We start from the raw sequence: 14,070 nt of genomic DNA, 5'->3' as shown, positions 1-14,070 counted from the left end.
TCTTCTTCTTCTTCTTCTTCTTCTTCTTCTTCTTCTTTTTCTCCTCTTCCTCCTCCTCCTCCTCCTCCTCCTCCTCCTCCTCTTCTTCTTCTTCTTCTTCTTCTTCTTTTTCTCCTCCTCCTCCTCCTCTTCTTCTTTTTCTTCTTCTTCTTCTTCTCCTTTTTCTTCTCATTCTCCTCTTCTTTTCTCCCTCTTCTTCTTTGACCAAAGAGTAAATGTAATTAATTTTTTTTAAAAAAAAGAAATGTGCTATAGAAGGCAAATCCTATGCCGATCCACGAAAGTTTTGTATTCAAATGACTCATGTTCTAATCAGTTCTCCCGTTGCCAGAGTGAGTTTTAAATGTATAAATCTTGTTTTTAATTCTTCCTTATTACACATATATACAGCCCCACTTCACCTTGCTTTTCATATAGAGAGGACAATTGAAGTTTTTCTCTGGGTAAGGCAACTTGCTTTTAAAGGAAGGCTAAGGAACAGTGAAATGTCGCACAGGAGGAAATGCTGGAGACACTTCCTTCATGTTTTATTAGAGTTGGGGAAGCATGCCACTTCTTTTTTACTACTTAGCCTCTAGTAGTGAGTATCAGCATATAAAATTCACTTCCTCCGAGAAGAGACCTACCAGCTAGAAAGCTTTCCCTGAATTGAAATATGCAGTTTAACTGGTTTTAAAGCTCTATAATAGTTAGAAAAAAAAAGTGTGAGTTTCATGGCACATTTCAAGTCTCATCATCATCACTGAGCCTACATGACAGTTTTTACAGCCGTCCTTAAGTTAGTTTCTAAGATTTGCCTCTGGGTTACTAGCCAAGAAGTATAAAATCTACTCTAGCTAAACACCCATTACAATAAAAGTAACATGCATTCATTGGGTGCTTCTAAGGTGACACAAGTGTGATTAGCTGCTTGCACACATTGGCCTCTTTAAGCCTGCTGCAGCCTTTAGGGAAGGTGTTTTTGTTCCTCATTCATAGAGTTAGAAACTTAGAGTATCTAGGGTCACAGACACAAAAGGGCAGAAAAAGTAGGCGCACCCAAGTTTGAATCATTAAAAGTGTCTCTCTTAGTGAACCCATTTGCTTACTTAGTGCTATGTCCCAGACATGGTAGAATACGTTAAAAAATAATTTAACTATTGCCAACAAAGTAGTATTTTTCTCTATCAATTTCCAATACATAATTATTTAATTAGTCATCTTAGTAACTCCCAGCCTGGCTAACTCTCAGGTAATTGTTAATAATTCACAGAAAGGCACACAGGGTTAAAAGCTGTTGACGGAGAATTTCTAGTGTACATGCTTGGCGACAGAGTCTTTCTCTTGTCCATAAAATCTCATTTCCACTGTTGGTTCCACTGAACTGTTCTAGATGTACAACTAGCTACCGCTGAGGCTACAAACTCTCATCTTCTTTTTCATGGTACATCCTTTATCAAAATGTTACAGCCTCTCACTAAGTGCTGGCTAAAGAAACACAATTCCCCAGTCTGGTCCAGGACAGAAGAACTTAGGTACGTACTGTCACACAAGCCTAGTGGTAGGTCTTGATTTCAGTAACTCCTGAATGCTCCCCTCTTGTATTTCCCTTTCCTGGAGCCTGCTTTTCGTCACACAGACAAACTACTTTAATACTTCCTTTTAGTCCTCTTCCCTTTGCTCCCAGATTCAAAGAAATAAGAACCCCAATGCCACTCCAGCCTCTGTCTTTTGCTTTTGGGGATACTTCATCAACTTTCCATTGAAACTGTCAGCTGGGTGATAATAATGTTACATATCTTTAATCCCAGCACTCAGGCAACACCCAGGCAGAGGCAGCAGAATTTCTGAGTTCAAGACCAACCTGGTCTACAGAGTGAGTTCCAGGACAGCCAGGGCTACACAGAGAGACCCTGTCTCCAAGGGAAAAACAAAACAAAACAAAAAAACAAAAACAAAAACAAAAAAACAAAAACAAAAACAAAAAGAAGGTGTCACATAACAAAACTGGTAAATTGGGGGGGAACTGAAGGGTCACATGTGTTTTCTGAGATAAAGAAGAAAACTTCTTTATTCAGTAGGAGATAGAGAAGTAAGGAACACTATGGTATCGTCGCTCTATGTTTACCTTTTGTTTTGGGTATCTACAGTAAGGGATGCTTTCCTGATGAGTATTAGCAATGTAGTACACTGCTCACAGTGCTATGCAAACATACTTCCACATGGAGTTCCTTCTCCTATTCCTGCTTACCATGTAAGTCACAGCAATTTTTTTTTAAAAAAAGATTTCATACATTTTAACATCACTTGATTGTAACAGAATATATGTTCTTCAGGCTTCCTAGTTTACTGCTTGAAGTATCTGTTTTTAAGTATGTGCTTATGTATGTAAGTGTTTTGTCTGAATGCATATATGTGCACCATGTGCACAGCTGGCGCCCTCCGAGCCAAAGGAGAATTGTCAGATCATTATGAGTCACCCTGTGGGTGCTGGAATAGAACCTGAGTCTTCTCAAAGCGCCACAGGTGCTCTTAACTACTGAGCCATCAGCCCAATCCTGTTTAAACTACCTCGTCCCTTTCAATATTGCCTTATTGCCTGCTGACAACTTTAACATTTAGAGAGAACACTTAGAGGTTCATAAACATTACTTTGCTGTCTCATCTGTTTGCTTGTCGTGCTAACTAGAATGCACTGCTTTCCTTTTTTTTTAAATCGAAAATAGATTCTTCACTCATACAGAGCATTCCAACCACAGTTTCCCCTCCCTCCACTCCTCCAGCTTCCTCCTGCGACCTCCCCTTCTCTCACAGATCCACTCAAAAAAGAGCTTGCCTCTAAGAGACAAGAACAAAACAGAAAAAAAGATACAATAATATAAGGCAAAAGTCCTCATATCAAGACTGAACAATGCAGCCCAATAGTAGGAAGAGTCCCAGGAGCAGGCAAAAGAGTCAGAGGCACACCTGCTCCTACTTCTAGGAGTTCCACGAAAACATCAAACTAACAGTCTTAAGATATATGCAGAGGACCAGGAGCAGACCCCTGCATTCCCTGTGCTTGCTGCTTTAGTCTCTGTGAGCCTAAACAACATTGCAGAAATTAGGTATTGATTTGAATCTACTTATCGGACATTGAAAATAGTACAATGACTTAACTTTGCCACATTCTATAACATTGCAAGAAATTTGAACAATAGGACAATGAATCTATTTAAAATCTAGATATCTAGGCATTATTGCATAAAGTGGGACTTCAACGGGCTCTAGGACCTAGCCTATGATTAAAATTAGTAAGTATAAAACTCCTGTATATTTAGAGAAGAATGATATACCCCAAGGACTCAGTCATTTGGTGGATGAATAAAACCTTACAATAGTAAATTCGTATGGTCAACTCAATAGAGACCTACAGATCAAGCATCAAAATTGGATGAAATCTTTATCTTCTTTAGACCATCCCTAATAGGATATGTGAAGGAATTTTCACTTCATTATTTACGCCATTGACAATAAGAGCCAATAAAAGATTGTAATTTCAGAGTAATATTGACTAGTAAGGAATAATAATAAAGTCTACACAAACAGCACTTCACAGAAGCATGGAAACAATGAATACAATCCAGATATGTTTGACGTAAGGAAAAGGATGAGGAATCATAGAAGGACCTCAAATCAATTGAAATAAATGGAAGGAAGTGGCAAGTCAGTGAGTAGGAAAATACCTAAGAATAAGAAAATAATGTAAAACTGGAGAATGTGCACAGCAGCAGAAATCTTTGAGTGTCGTAAGATGACAATGATTAATCTCCCCATTCCAGCTGAAGCCAGTAGGAACAAAATGCATAATAGAGATAAAGCCATCCATGTTGGGAGAAAATTAATGAATTGATGCCTGGAAACAGTAACAATTAATTCTCAAGGATGTTTAGAAAACATTCCAAGATGATTGTCACATTAAATGACCAAAGGGGCTCTTCCCACTATAAAGTTGTAAGAATGTGTCAGCCAAGCAGTGGTTCTGGATGAATAGAGGTTTCTAAGTATTGGGATGGTGAAGAATATTGGCAGAACAAAGAAACAAAGAGAAAAAGAGGGATAGAGAACCAATTGGCTTGCTTCAGTTTTCTGTTTGACTCAGTAAGTTTGATTATCTCTGATACGTCCAAGACTACACTGAGTACATCACAATTCTCTCCATGTTGACTCATTGATGTGTGCTGAGTGGCCAGATGGAGTATACATTTTACATCAACATAATCCCTTTGATGGACTCCATATCTCACAGGGAAAGGCATGTAACAAGATTTTACATTGTATGAACATGACGGTCACTTTGACTGATACTCCATTGACGGAGAGATCAGTTGACCTTGTGTTCAGAGAATATATTAACAAAGCCTGTGAAATGGTGCAAAGGTCAGGGATAGTGAGAAGAATTGTTCTATCTGCACAAACCGGTAAAATCAATAATGAATTAAAAGTCGACATATTCCCATCTCTGAAATATGCGTGCATCAAGTTGTTATTAGGAGAAATGGCATTTTCTATTCCATAGTGTTGGAGTGAATTTGTTGCTTTAAGTATTTGAAAATTATAGTATTTATGCTCTATCAAAATATGCTATCTGTGAAATTAGTAACTTACAGAAACATAGCTGGCATTGATGTAATCTGATCCTGGAATGCTGACATCAGCTATCAGCTTCACTCTGTTATTATTATCTGAGAAAAAAAAAGAAATCATAATAGGATTTCCAAATTGCTAAGACCTCTGTACTACGAAAGTAATATAAAAGTTCATGATCTAATAATCCCAATCCATATATGAGTATAACATTTAAAAACATTCCCTCATGTCCCATATTTCTACTCCGCAAAATACCAATTAATCAGATCTTGCACATATTTCTAGAATTTTTACACATATCATTACAAAACTAGCTATAAATGTTGTGCCATACACTCTATTCTGAAGACTGTTTTCATTTACTTAATCTTTCAACACAAACTTAAGTATAGCTAGCTTGTGTTCTTAAGAAGAAATACAGCATTTTTAATATAGCATACCCTGTTTAATTATGGATTGAACTGATACCACTTTCTATTCAAAGTGCTGGAAAACATAATAGAGCTAATCACAGTGCTGTAAAATTGCATTTGTAAAGCATACTGCCAGAAGTAAGAATCCCCAGTTCACAGGCCCACCTTTCATATCTTGAAGATACTGTCTAATTATCTCATAATTTTATCAGGCACACAGTACACACTCTGAGGATTAGCTGAACATTTCTTAGGACGTTCATTATATGAATATTCTTATTTTTCACAAGTTCACCCATAGACTCTTCTGAAACTTAATTTTTTTTTAAAAAAGTGAGATGTAGGTTTCCCTTTTACTATTTATTGTTACCTGAAACATAATAGTTCCATTTAAAAATATTCCACTCTTTTTCCTTGATTTAAAATATTACTTTTATCATCTACTAGATTATCCATATATTTAGGTCTAGTTTTAAGCCATTTATCCTTTTCCATTGCCTATTCTTTCTTTAATATAAAATTTCTAATTATTCTTCTTGAGACTATTTTTAAGAACACCATCATCAAGTAGATATTCTGTGGTCAGTAATTTTTTTTCAAGAAGTAGTGCCAAAAAAGTTCTTGGGAATTTCTACCAAGTTTATTTTATAACTGTAGTGTCTTCTGATAACTAAGCACAGGAATCACAAAAGACCTTTGACTGAATAATTCAGAGGTTTGACTGGGTTGTGTGCCTAAGTGGTTCCTGGATATGGTTAGCCTTTGCAGAGATCTGGGTTGTCAGCATAGGGAAAAGAAAAGAAAGGCTCACTGTCTTCATGGAAGCTACATAAGAAGAGGCCTGACTGTGAATTCTTACACAATCCTAAGTGAACCACTTAGCTTCTCTTCTTCGTACTCTTCTCAACTGCACCATGCAGTTATAATATTTAATAATAATATTTAATATAATAATATAATATTTATTATATTATAACTCTTGAAAAATGTGAAAGTTTATAAGAAGTATTCAGTACTGTTCTCAGGTTCTCCAAGTTATTAATCTTCAATTAATATACCAATATTAATTATTTAAGATGCTTTAATTATTTTGTGGGAAATTATGATCAATGCATTGAAACTTAGAGATTCCTAGTGTTTAAATAAATGTTTACAAATTCTTTACGTGTCCGTTATTGAGACTTTAAAGATCTGCCTAATGACATTGTAGCTAGTCTTTTAGTTCAGGAGAGGAAGCTGTCAGATTGCTATTCACTCAGTATGCCTGTTTATAACAAGCCGAGTCAACAACACACTAAACTTTTTCTCATGGAGTTGGGATATTAAGGTCATTGTGTCCTGTCAGACCCAGATTTGGAAATCACTTCTGCAAGCATTTGCTGCTAATTCTAGTATCCTAAAGCCCTGTAAGCTAATATCCTTCAAAAGCCTCTGTGATATTTGAAATCTTTCTGACATTACTCAGGGGAAATACAGCACTATGCAAAGCTGGCTTAAGCAAAACTTCAGTCTATTGAAATTTATTCATTCGCTATGACGAAAGAGTCACTTTCCCAGTTTTATGGGTCCTGTTCAAGCATAATGGCAACACACAGTCACAAAATCTTGGCTGTTCTCCTAGTGTTTATGCCTCTCTTTCTGTGTGGGTTTGTGTGTGAAAAAAATATTGCCTTTCCTGCAGACACAGCTATGACATTAAAGATGGACTTCTAGTCTTAACTAGGGAGGGGGTCTTGCCACCTTCAGAATTCAGTACTATGGCATGGATCACAGTCTTATCCATTCAGAAAGTTATCAGCATTTAAAAGGAAATGATCTGTTAGTTACTAACCATGAGGGATAACGCCTGCTGAATGGCTTCTGTGTCCCTGTACCGGCAAAGTGATTTACGTGACTATTTTACCAAATTCTCCTATGAGCTTTACAAGGAACAGACAGACAAATAGCAGGTTGGAAGTCAAAGACAGGCAGCAACAAAACAGAACTGGGTCTCAGCGAGTCTCATTATTTTTTTGCCTTAACTTCAGTATGGAGGTTTCAGACATTCATTCTCCTTGCTCCTTTTGATAATTTCTAGTCCGATCATTGATTCCCATTAACCACTTTTGTTCCCTTCTCAGCATAAAACTAATAAGCTGACAATGTGAGCTTTCTTTCAGTTGAAAAGGAAACTATTATTAACCAAGACCTTTATTGCAAAAAAAAAAAGGAAATGTTGCAACAAACCACCAAAGAACTCAAAATTTTTATACTTTAATCATTTTAAAATTACTTAGACTTATTTGAGGTACTTTATATGTGTTGGTATATTATAAATTACCCCCAACTTTATAGTGTAACTAGAACTAAATACTAATGAATTCATGGTAGTTTCTTTTTGATCAGAGAAGAGTATAATACTTATTTACAATGAATGCCGCTTAAATAAGCATGTTGCAAGCAGTATAGAAGAAACTTAGTGCAAATACATCCCACAACATGGGCGTTCCAACTTAAACTTAAGTTGTATCCAATTCAAGTTAATTTTCTTAAAGTTAGAATAAAAAGCAGGTCGAAAAAGTTCTGATTTGAGACAGGTAGAGACTATCAGTCAACTTCACACATCACAGATTGGTCACCTTACCGCTGAAGTAATTTTTTTCTGATGTCATTTTGTTACAGAAGGACTCTCCAGGGGACAATGCTGTTTCTTTTTCACTCTGTTCTGCTTCCTAGACTCCGCAGGTTTTATGGATTATAACCTCTGATATCACAATCCTCTGAATTTGGCTGCCGTCGTGAATAATTTATGCTCTAGAATCATGCTGTGTGCTGCTTCTTCCTTTTAAATTCTTTATGGGATTATGGTCTGCTCTAAATTAACACATCCCTGTCTGAAAGGGCCATAGGGATTGCCTCAATATGTTTATTTATTTGTTTACTTGTTTATCGCAACACTAAGCGTGTGCCCATTGGGAAGCCTTTTATCAATGAACTAAATTCCCAGCTCTTTGCAAAACCCTTTTAAAGATCTAGGCAGGGTCTCATTGTGTTGCTCGGGTGGATCTTGAATTCCTTAGGTAGAGAGAGCTGTTCTTGAACTTTCAGTCTCCATGCTAAAGGCTCCCATCTACTTGATATTACAGGGCTGTGTCTCCTGTCCTGCTTCCTGGTATACAGTGGAACAAAGTTTCAGGGCATCAAAAGCCTCAGTTTCTTAATAGAAAATGCCTTGGCTCTTAAGCAGGGACATGTATTTAAAGACTATAATAACAGACATGTTAGCAACATAGGGATATCAAATCATCAATAATTCTTAAAACAATAACACTTTATATCCCCTGAATCGAAAAATGGAGTTGTTCTACAGCAAGGTCCACTTCTGCCTCTCTGCAGGAACAATTCCAGTGGTGGTGGTGGGAACATGGACTCTGGTCATCAACTACTATTTTGTAAGGCATGTTAATGTTCCATAAGACTACTATACTCTTAAGGAAATCTAATACACAAAGCTAAGTGTGAATTTCCCTTCCCTTTGAGACATGCTCAGTAGGACCATGTTAAAAGAGTTAAATTACAAAGCTAAGAAGCAGGTCAATCTACAGTTTCTTGCACCTGCATAAATGAACCTTGTGTGAGCAAACTGAAAAGCCATGTAAATTAACTTCAGTAATTAGGAACAAAGCAAATGTGATACAACTTGAAAGCTACCATTAATGAAGTGTATTATTGCAGTTCAATTAATGTGGAAGGAAGCCTTCAACAAATGCAAAAAGTTGAGATGGTGGGCATTTAAAAACACTTCACAGTTAGCACACAGATGGAAATGGAACATACATGGTTTTATGTTTGGAAAGCGATTTTTTGCTCGATTCCAAGGGAGGTCGGCATCTGTTGAAGAAAGATCTTGAAGAAATTTTGGTAATTCCTGTGGGGGGGGAAAAGTCATTGCAAAGTTTAAATTTGGTAAATATGAAGTTCTGCTTAGTAAAATACAATTCCTTATTCTAAACACTTCATTTGTTTAGTGTGTGAGTTCATGTTCATTCACACGTGTATGTACATCTACATGTTGGTGGATAAGAAACAACCTTGAGTATTATTCTTCAGTGCCACAGGCCAATTTAATTTTACTTCTTTTTTAAAAACCAAAACAAAGCATCATTTATTGGCCTGGGGCTTAGCAAGTAGGTTATGCTGTCTGGTCAACTAACCTCAGGTGACTATCTGTGCCCATGTCCCCAGGGCTGGTCTTACAAAGGCCTACCACTATAGGCAGCTTTTGTATAAGTTCTAGGTATCCAATTTATGTCTTTATGCTTTCAGGGTTGGCCTCCTGAACTATCATCCCAGTTGTAAATGTTTTTGGTTTTTATTTATTTACTTGCAATTTATCTATTGTAGAACTATTCTCCCAGGCCACACTTTCTTATTATATTTAATTGAAAATTTCCATCATAGATATGGGAACAAGGTCAAATGAATAGCAATGATTTTTCCCTAAATGTCCCCATTACTATTCTGAATGATTTTGATTGGCCAGATTATGGCTTTCCCTTGAGATAATTTCATTGACCTCTGGAGAGGACTAAGGTGCCACATGCTACCCATGGCTTCATCAGGCGCACACAACTGTTATTTAATATGTTAATGCCTCTTTAGAGGGAAGAAGGGAGTTGAATGATTTATTTTTTGTTTTTTCTCCCCAGACAGTGTGATTTCATGCCTATTAATTGGCACAACCCTGGTCATTTTGAGAAGATGTCAGAGGTCAATACCGCACTCCGTGGGCCTTGTTAAATTGATAGTGGAATGCAAAGGTGTGATTTAGAATGATCTGACACAGCTGAAGAGGTGGGAAGATCGACTGTTGATGTTGGAAAGAAAAATGCTGCAGCTGTCTGTCTTGCTCTTTCTAATGCATCTTTAAGGAAGCTGGTGGAAGAAAATGTATTGATTGTTTGGCTGGGCCAATGATTGCCATTCATGACATTATTGCATCTTCTGTAAAGATAATAGACTATGTTTTCCATTTTAATGTAATTATAAATTATTTCTTTAAATAATTTATACACTTCTCCTTTCTCCCATCTACTAAAAATAAAACAGATACTGAAGAGTTCTTTTCATATACATATATATATCATCGGCAAGTTAGGGTATAAGCAACAAGGCTTATTAAAGAAATGAACAAAATTAGAAGACCCAAAATAGCTTCCCTGTGTCAATGTGTTAGAAGAATTGAAAGGGGAAGGGGAAGGAAAGATGCTGGGAATTGACTTGAAAATGATACAGTTTGGAATTAATCCAATTACAAGTTTCCATTTATAGTTTTAAGTGACTGTGGCTTTGGTAACCCACATTCAGTCACCAGGATGGTAGTTTGAATAACATCTTGATTCTGGGGTGGGGGGTGGGGTCTTATTAGGCCATAGACCCTCAGTGGTCTTCCCTAAGCGGGTCTTTCTGCTGCTGATTGATGTCCTCTCCCTGGGAACAAGATGAACAGACTACTTGACCCTCCTCCTGCTTTTGTATTTATTCTCCCTTTCCGGAGTAGTTCCCTCTTTACCTTCTCATTGGGATTCGGCTCATGCTACTGTTTGTTTGAGACATCACCATGTGTATTCACTTAAACCAGCATTTAACGTTAATTCCCACATCTTTATGCACATTTCAATCACAATCCATTCGTCCTGTTTGAACGAGAACATGTCTCTCATTGCTACATGTCTCGCTCTAATCTGAGTTTATGTGTGGTAGAAATGATCAACCTACGGCTGGCAAGATGGGTCAACCTTTAAAGGCTCAAAACCAAAAATCAAAGAGATTATCATCCATGATATTTGTGCCAAGCATTTTCTACACATTCTGTACATAGTAACTTTAGTATTCTCAGTTCAGTGAGTTAGATATTATTCTTTTATGGATGAAGACATTGAGGAAGGGGGCAGAGAGATTAGGCAATTTGTGTAAATTCATTCAGCTTGTAAAAGGCTAAACTGTAAAGGCGTATTGTGTGTCATACAACAAAACCTAATAAATAAGTAAAAGATAAGAAAATAAAACATGTGATCAAAGACTAGAAAAATTTGTGCATCCAATATATATGTTTATTATGATATAATAACTTTGATTTTTTTAAAAAGACTTAATAAAGCATTAGGATAAGAATGATTTGGGTTTTTTTGTTTGTTTGATTTTACAAAAGAGTAACATGCCCCCCCCAAAGCTAGAATTTTTCTGAATACATGAAAATGTATTTGTTAATAAAACTGTTGATCTACTTAGTCATGAATAATTTATTTATGCTTGCTCCTCTTCTAGTAAAATTACACTTTTGCTCCTGAAAAATTAAAATTTCTTTCTGTGTAAATGCTAAGGGAACTTCCTGGCTCCTGTGGTCTTGCTAAGCCCAGCCCAGTATTACTTAAGAAGCATAACCAACAAGCGGCAGGGAACTCCATTCATCTTCTCACATTCTTGTTATTCCTCCCTGAGAAACTGAAATTTTATAATCCTGAATTATTTAAGCCAATTGTCTGCCTTTTTGTTTCAGAAGTTCACACACTACGAAATTCATGAATAAAAAGGTAGAAGTAGACTTTTGGGTCCAATATAAAATCTACTTTGCTTTCACAATGTAAAATAATCAGATCAACTAGATAAGGTACTTTTGAATCTTAAAATAGATTGTTTACAGCTCTAACCTTTATGCGTCTAAACAATTTCAATTTTATTGATACATGATACTCGGCTAATTAATAAAAATACTCTATCAAAGAAACATGATAAAATTGTTTTAAAAAGTAAAATTATTTTCAACTTTAGAAAAAGTTCAGCAATGAGGTCTTAGTTTTACTACTCTCCATGTAAGATGGAGCATTTAATTAATAATAACTTAGAAATAGACCATATTAGACGTGGGTATTACTTATCTGTATTGTGGTAGTTCTAGAAGTCATAGTATCTGCAGTGTCTACAAATGTCCGGCTCTGTTCCCTGATCATTTTACACCACAAATGCACTTTAAGTTATACTCATTGTTCAATGTCCTTATCATAAAACACAACGTGTAATCATTAGGTGCCTAAGTCTAACACAAATATTTCAGTGTCGACCTACATTTACAGCACGATCTAAAGCTCACACACAAATATAAACCAAGGAATTCATCCCTCTGCGTTTCCAGCTCCTGCAGGATGAAAGAACAGGGAGCTGGGCCAGTCTGCCATTGCAGGGAGGCCCAAAGAAGATCACCTTCTCCGAACACAGTAGGTGAATCCTCCGAGGAGGTTGCACCAAAGGCCACCCAGGGTAACATTACTATCTAAACAATCAACCTGGTAATTGGGTATTGATTATCAAGGCCAGAGTCCTTCATGGCCTGGCATGCTTAAAATGGACATGAAATGTGACACGGGAAACTACCGGAGGTCTTGCAATGTTGTGACAACTGCTGGCAACATACCGAAAATTCCTCCTGAAACTTTAGGTTGCTGTTTGTGCAGAGTTCCTCGACGTGCTGCAGGAAGGATTTCTTGCTTATTGGCCTCCAAGGAAAAAAAGGTATTGAACGGAACCATGTTAGCTTGTGCGCTTTAGCTTAAGGGAAAGCTTGGGCACTGCTTGCCCTGCTAACATCTAAGCAAAAAGGACACTGTAAAGCCCCTGTCACACAGTCCTTCAAAGTCGCCCTGTCCTGTTTACGAAAGGAGCTCGTCCTCTTTAAACTCACTTTTTTTGGGTTCATCACGCAAAATTCTTTCAATGTCTCAGTGACTTCAAAGGAAAGAGTTAGCATTTTCATGAACAAAGGTTTTCACATAAATGTAAGGGCATAAAGTTATCATGGACTCTTAAATGCACATAATAACTCTTTGTCATACAGAAGAATTTTACACATTACAAGGTTTTAGAAGATATAAAATATTGCAGTGACCTCATTCTCATAATGATATGGCTTTTAAGCCCAAAGCGGTTTAAATATCCCCCATATTACTTCCCAAGTTAAAATACAGACATGCAGGCTTCACCCCAGAGAGAGAGAAAGCATTTCTCCAGTTACCATGCAATTAGTCATGCTTTTATGATTTATATCCAGCTTAAAGGTTTTTCCAACGAGCATTCAGAAAGAGAGCCACACATTAAGACTCATCAAGTCAGTGAATCTAAAGCTGGTATTCAGAAGGAAGGGGAAAGAGTTCACAGACTTACTTGATGGATTTTCTATAACTAAGTAACCTGCAACAGAGATCATGTTAGATGCATTGTGAGTGGGAGTGGATGGCTCATTCTGAAAGAGTTCTAGATTAAAATCAGAAAATTATCGTAAATCAATAACGTATAAGTACATTATGGCTTCAACAAACATGCAAGTATTGATTTCATTTTCAAAAATTATATTAACTGAAACTATTTTAGTTTCTCTTCCAAGTTATAAAGGTAGCATTATCGTTTGAGACAGAGCATTAAATGCAGGCCAACTTTTAATATATTTCATAGGAGAAAGAGTTAATACAGATTCAGGGAACATATTCTTTATTTAGAAAGAGTGGCAAATATGGGAAACAGAAGTTGTTCAGAATGATATTATATTGCTCAAATCTTGTTTCATGACCGAGTTTTGGTTAATATACGTCATAACAATCACATTTCAGCCATTTCAACAACTTTATGTACATTTTTGTGATATGTTACTGACAAAGTTAAACTCTGAAACACGAAATATTTTAACAGAAAAAAAATAGATAATGCAACACACACTTAGAGATATGCTCCCTGTTAAAAAATATCATGCACAACAAATTTGCACTGCAAAAAAAGCACAAAAGGCACAAATATATACACAAACAAAATGCAGAAGGGAGCTTTTTCAAAGTTTTACAATTCGGATGACATTACAAATTATTTTACAATAAACTTGAAGAAAAATTTTAAATATGTATTTTTAAAGTTACAAAGGCATGAAATGAAATAATGAGATTGAAGAACAAGACATGATGATTAACTATAATGAAAAGGATTCCAAAGATGTATGTCTAATGGAGAAAACTTGAATCAAAAAGGA

The 14,070-nt window shown here is 36.4% G+C and overlaps 1 protein-coding gene across 1 annotated transcript in view; it reads right to left on the bottom strand.

Annotated features, from left to right (window-relative positions):
* Window positions 1-14,070, bottom strand: part of Ptprq (protein tyrosine phosphatase, receptor type Q) — a 175,172-nt gene that overhangs the window by 9,954 nt on the left and 151,148 nt on the right. Inside the window, exons 36-39 of the mRNA XM_005358093.3 lie at window positions 13,218-13,244; window positions 12,472-12,553; window positions 8,838-8,928; window positions 4,627-4,703 (exon numbers count right to left, since the gene is read on the bottom strand). Coding sequence (XP_005358150.1) covers window positions 4,627-4,703; window positions 8,838-8,928; window positions 12,472-12,553; window positions 13,218-13,244 — 277 coding nt within the window. The remainder of the gene's footprint in view (window positions 1-4,626; window positions 4,704-8,837; window positions 8,929-12,471; window positions 12,554-13,217; window positions 13,245-14,070) is intronic.

The sequence above is a fragment of the Microtus ochrogaster genome, chromosome 24 (assembly GCF_000317375.1).
Source record: "Microtus ochrogaster isolate Prairie Vole_2 chromosome 24, MicOch1.0, whole genome shotgun sequence".
Taxonomy (NCBI): domain Eukaryota; kingdom Metazoa; phylum Chordata; class Mammalia; order Rodentia; family Cricetidae; genus Microtus; species Microtus ochrogaster.
The sequence above is the reverse complement of the archived record's forward strand: the minus strand, read 5'-3'. Positions and strand labels throughout refer to the sequence as shown.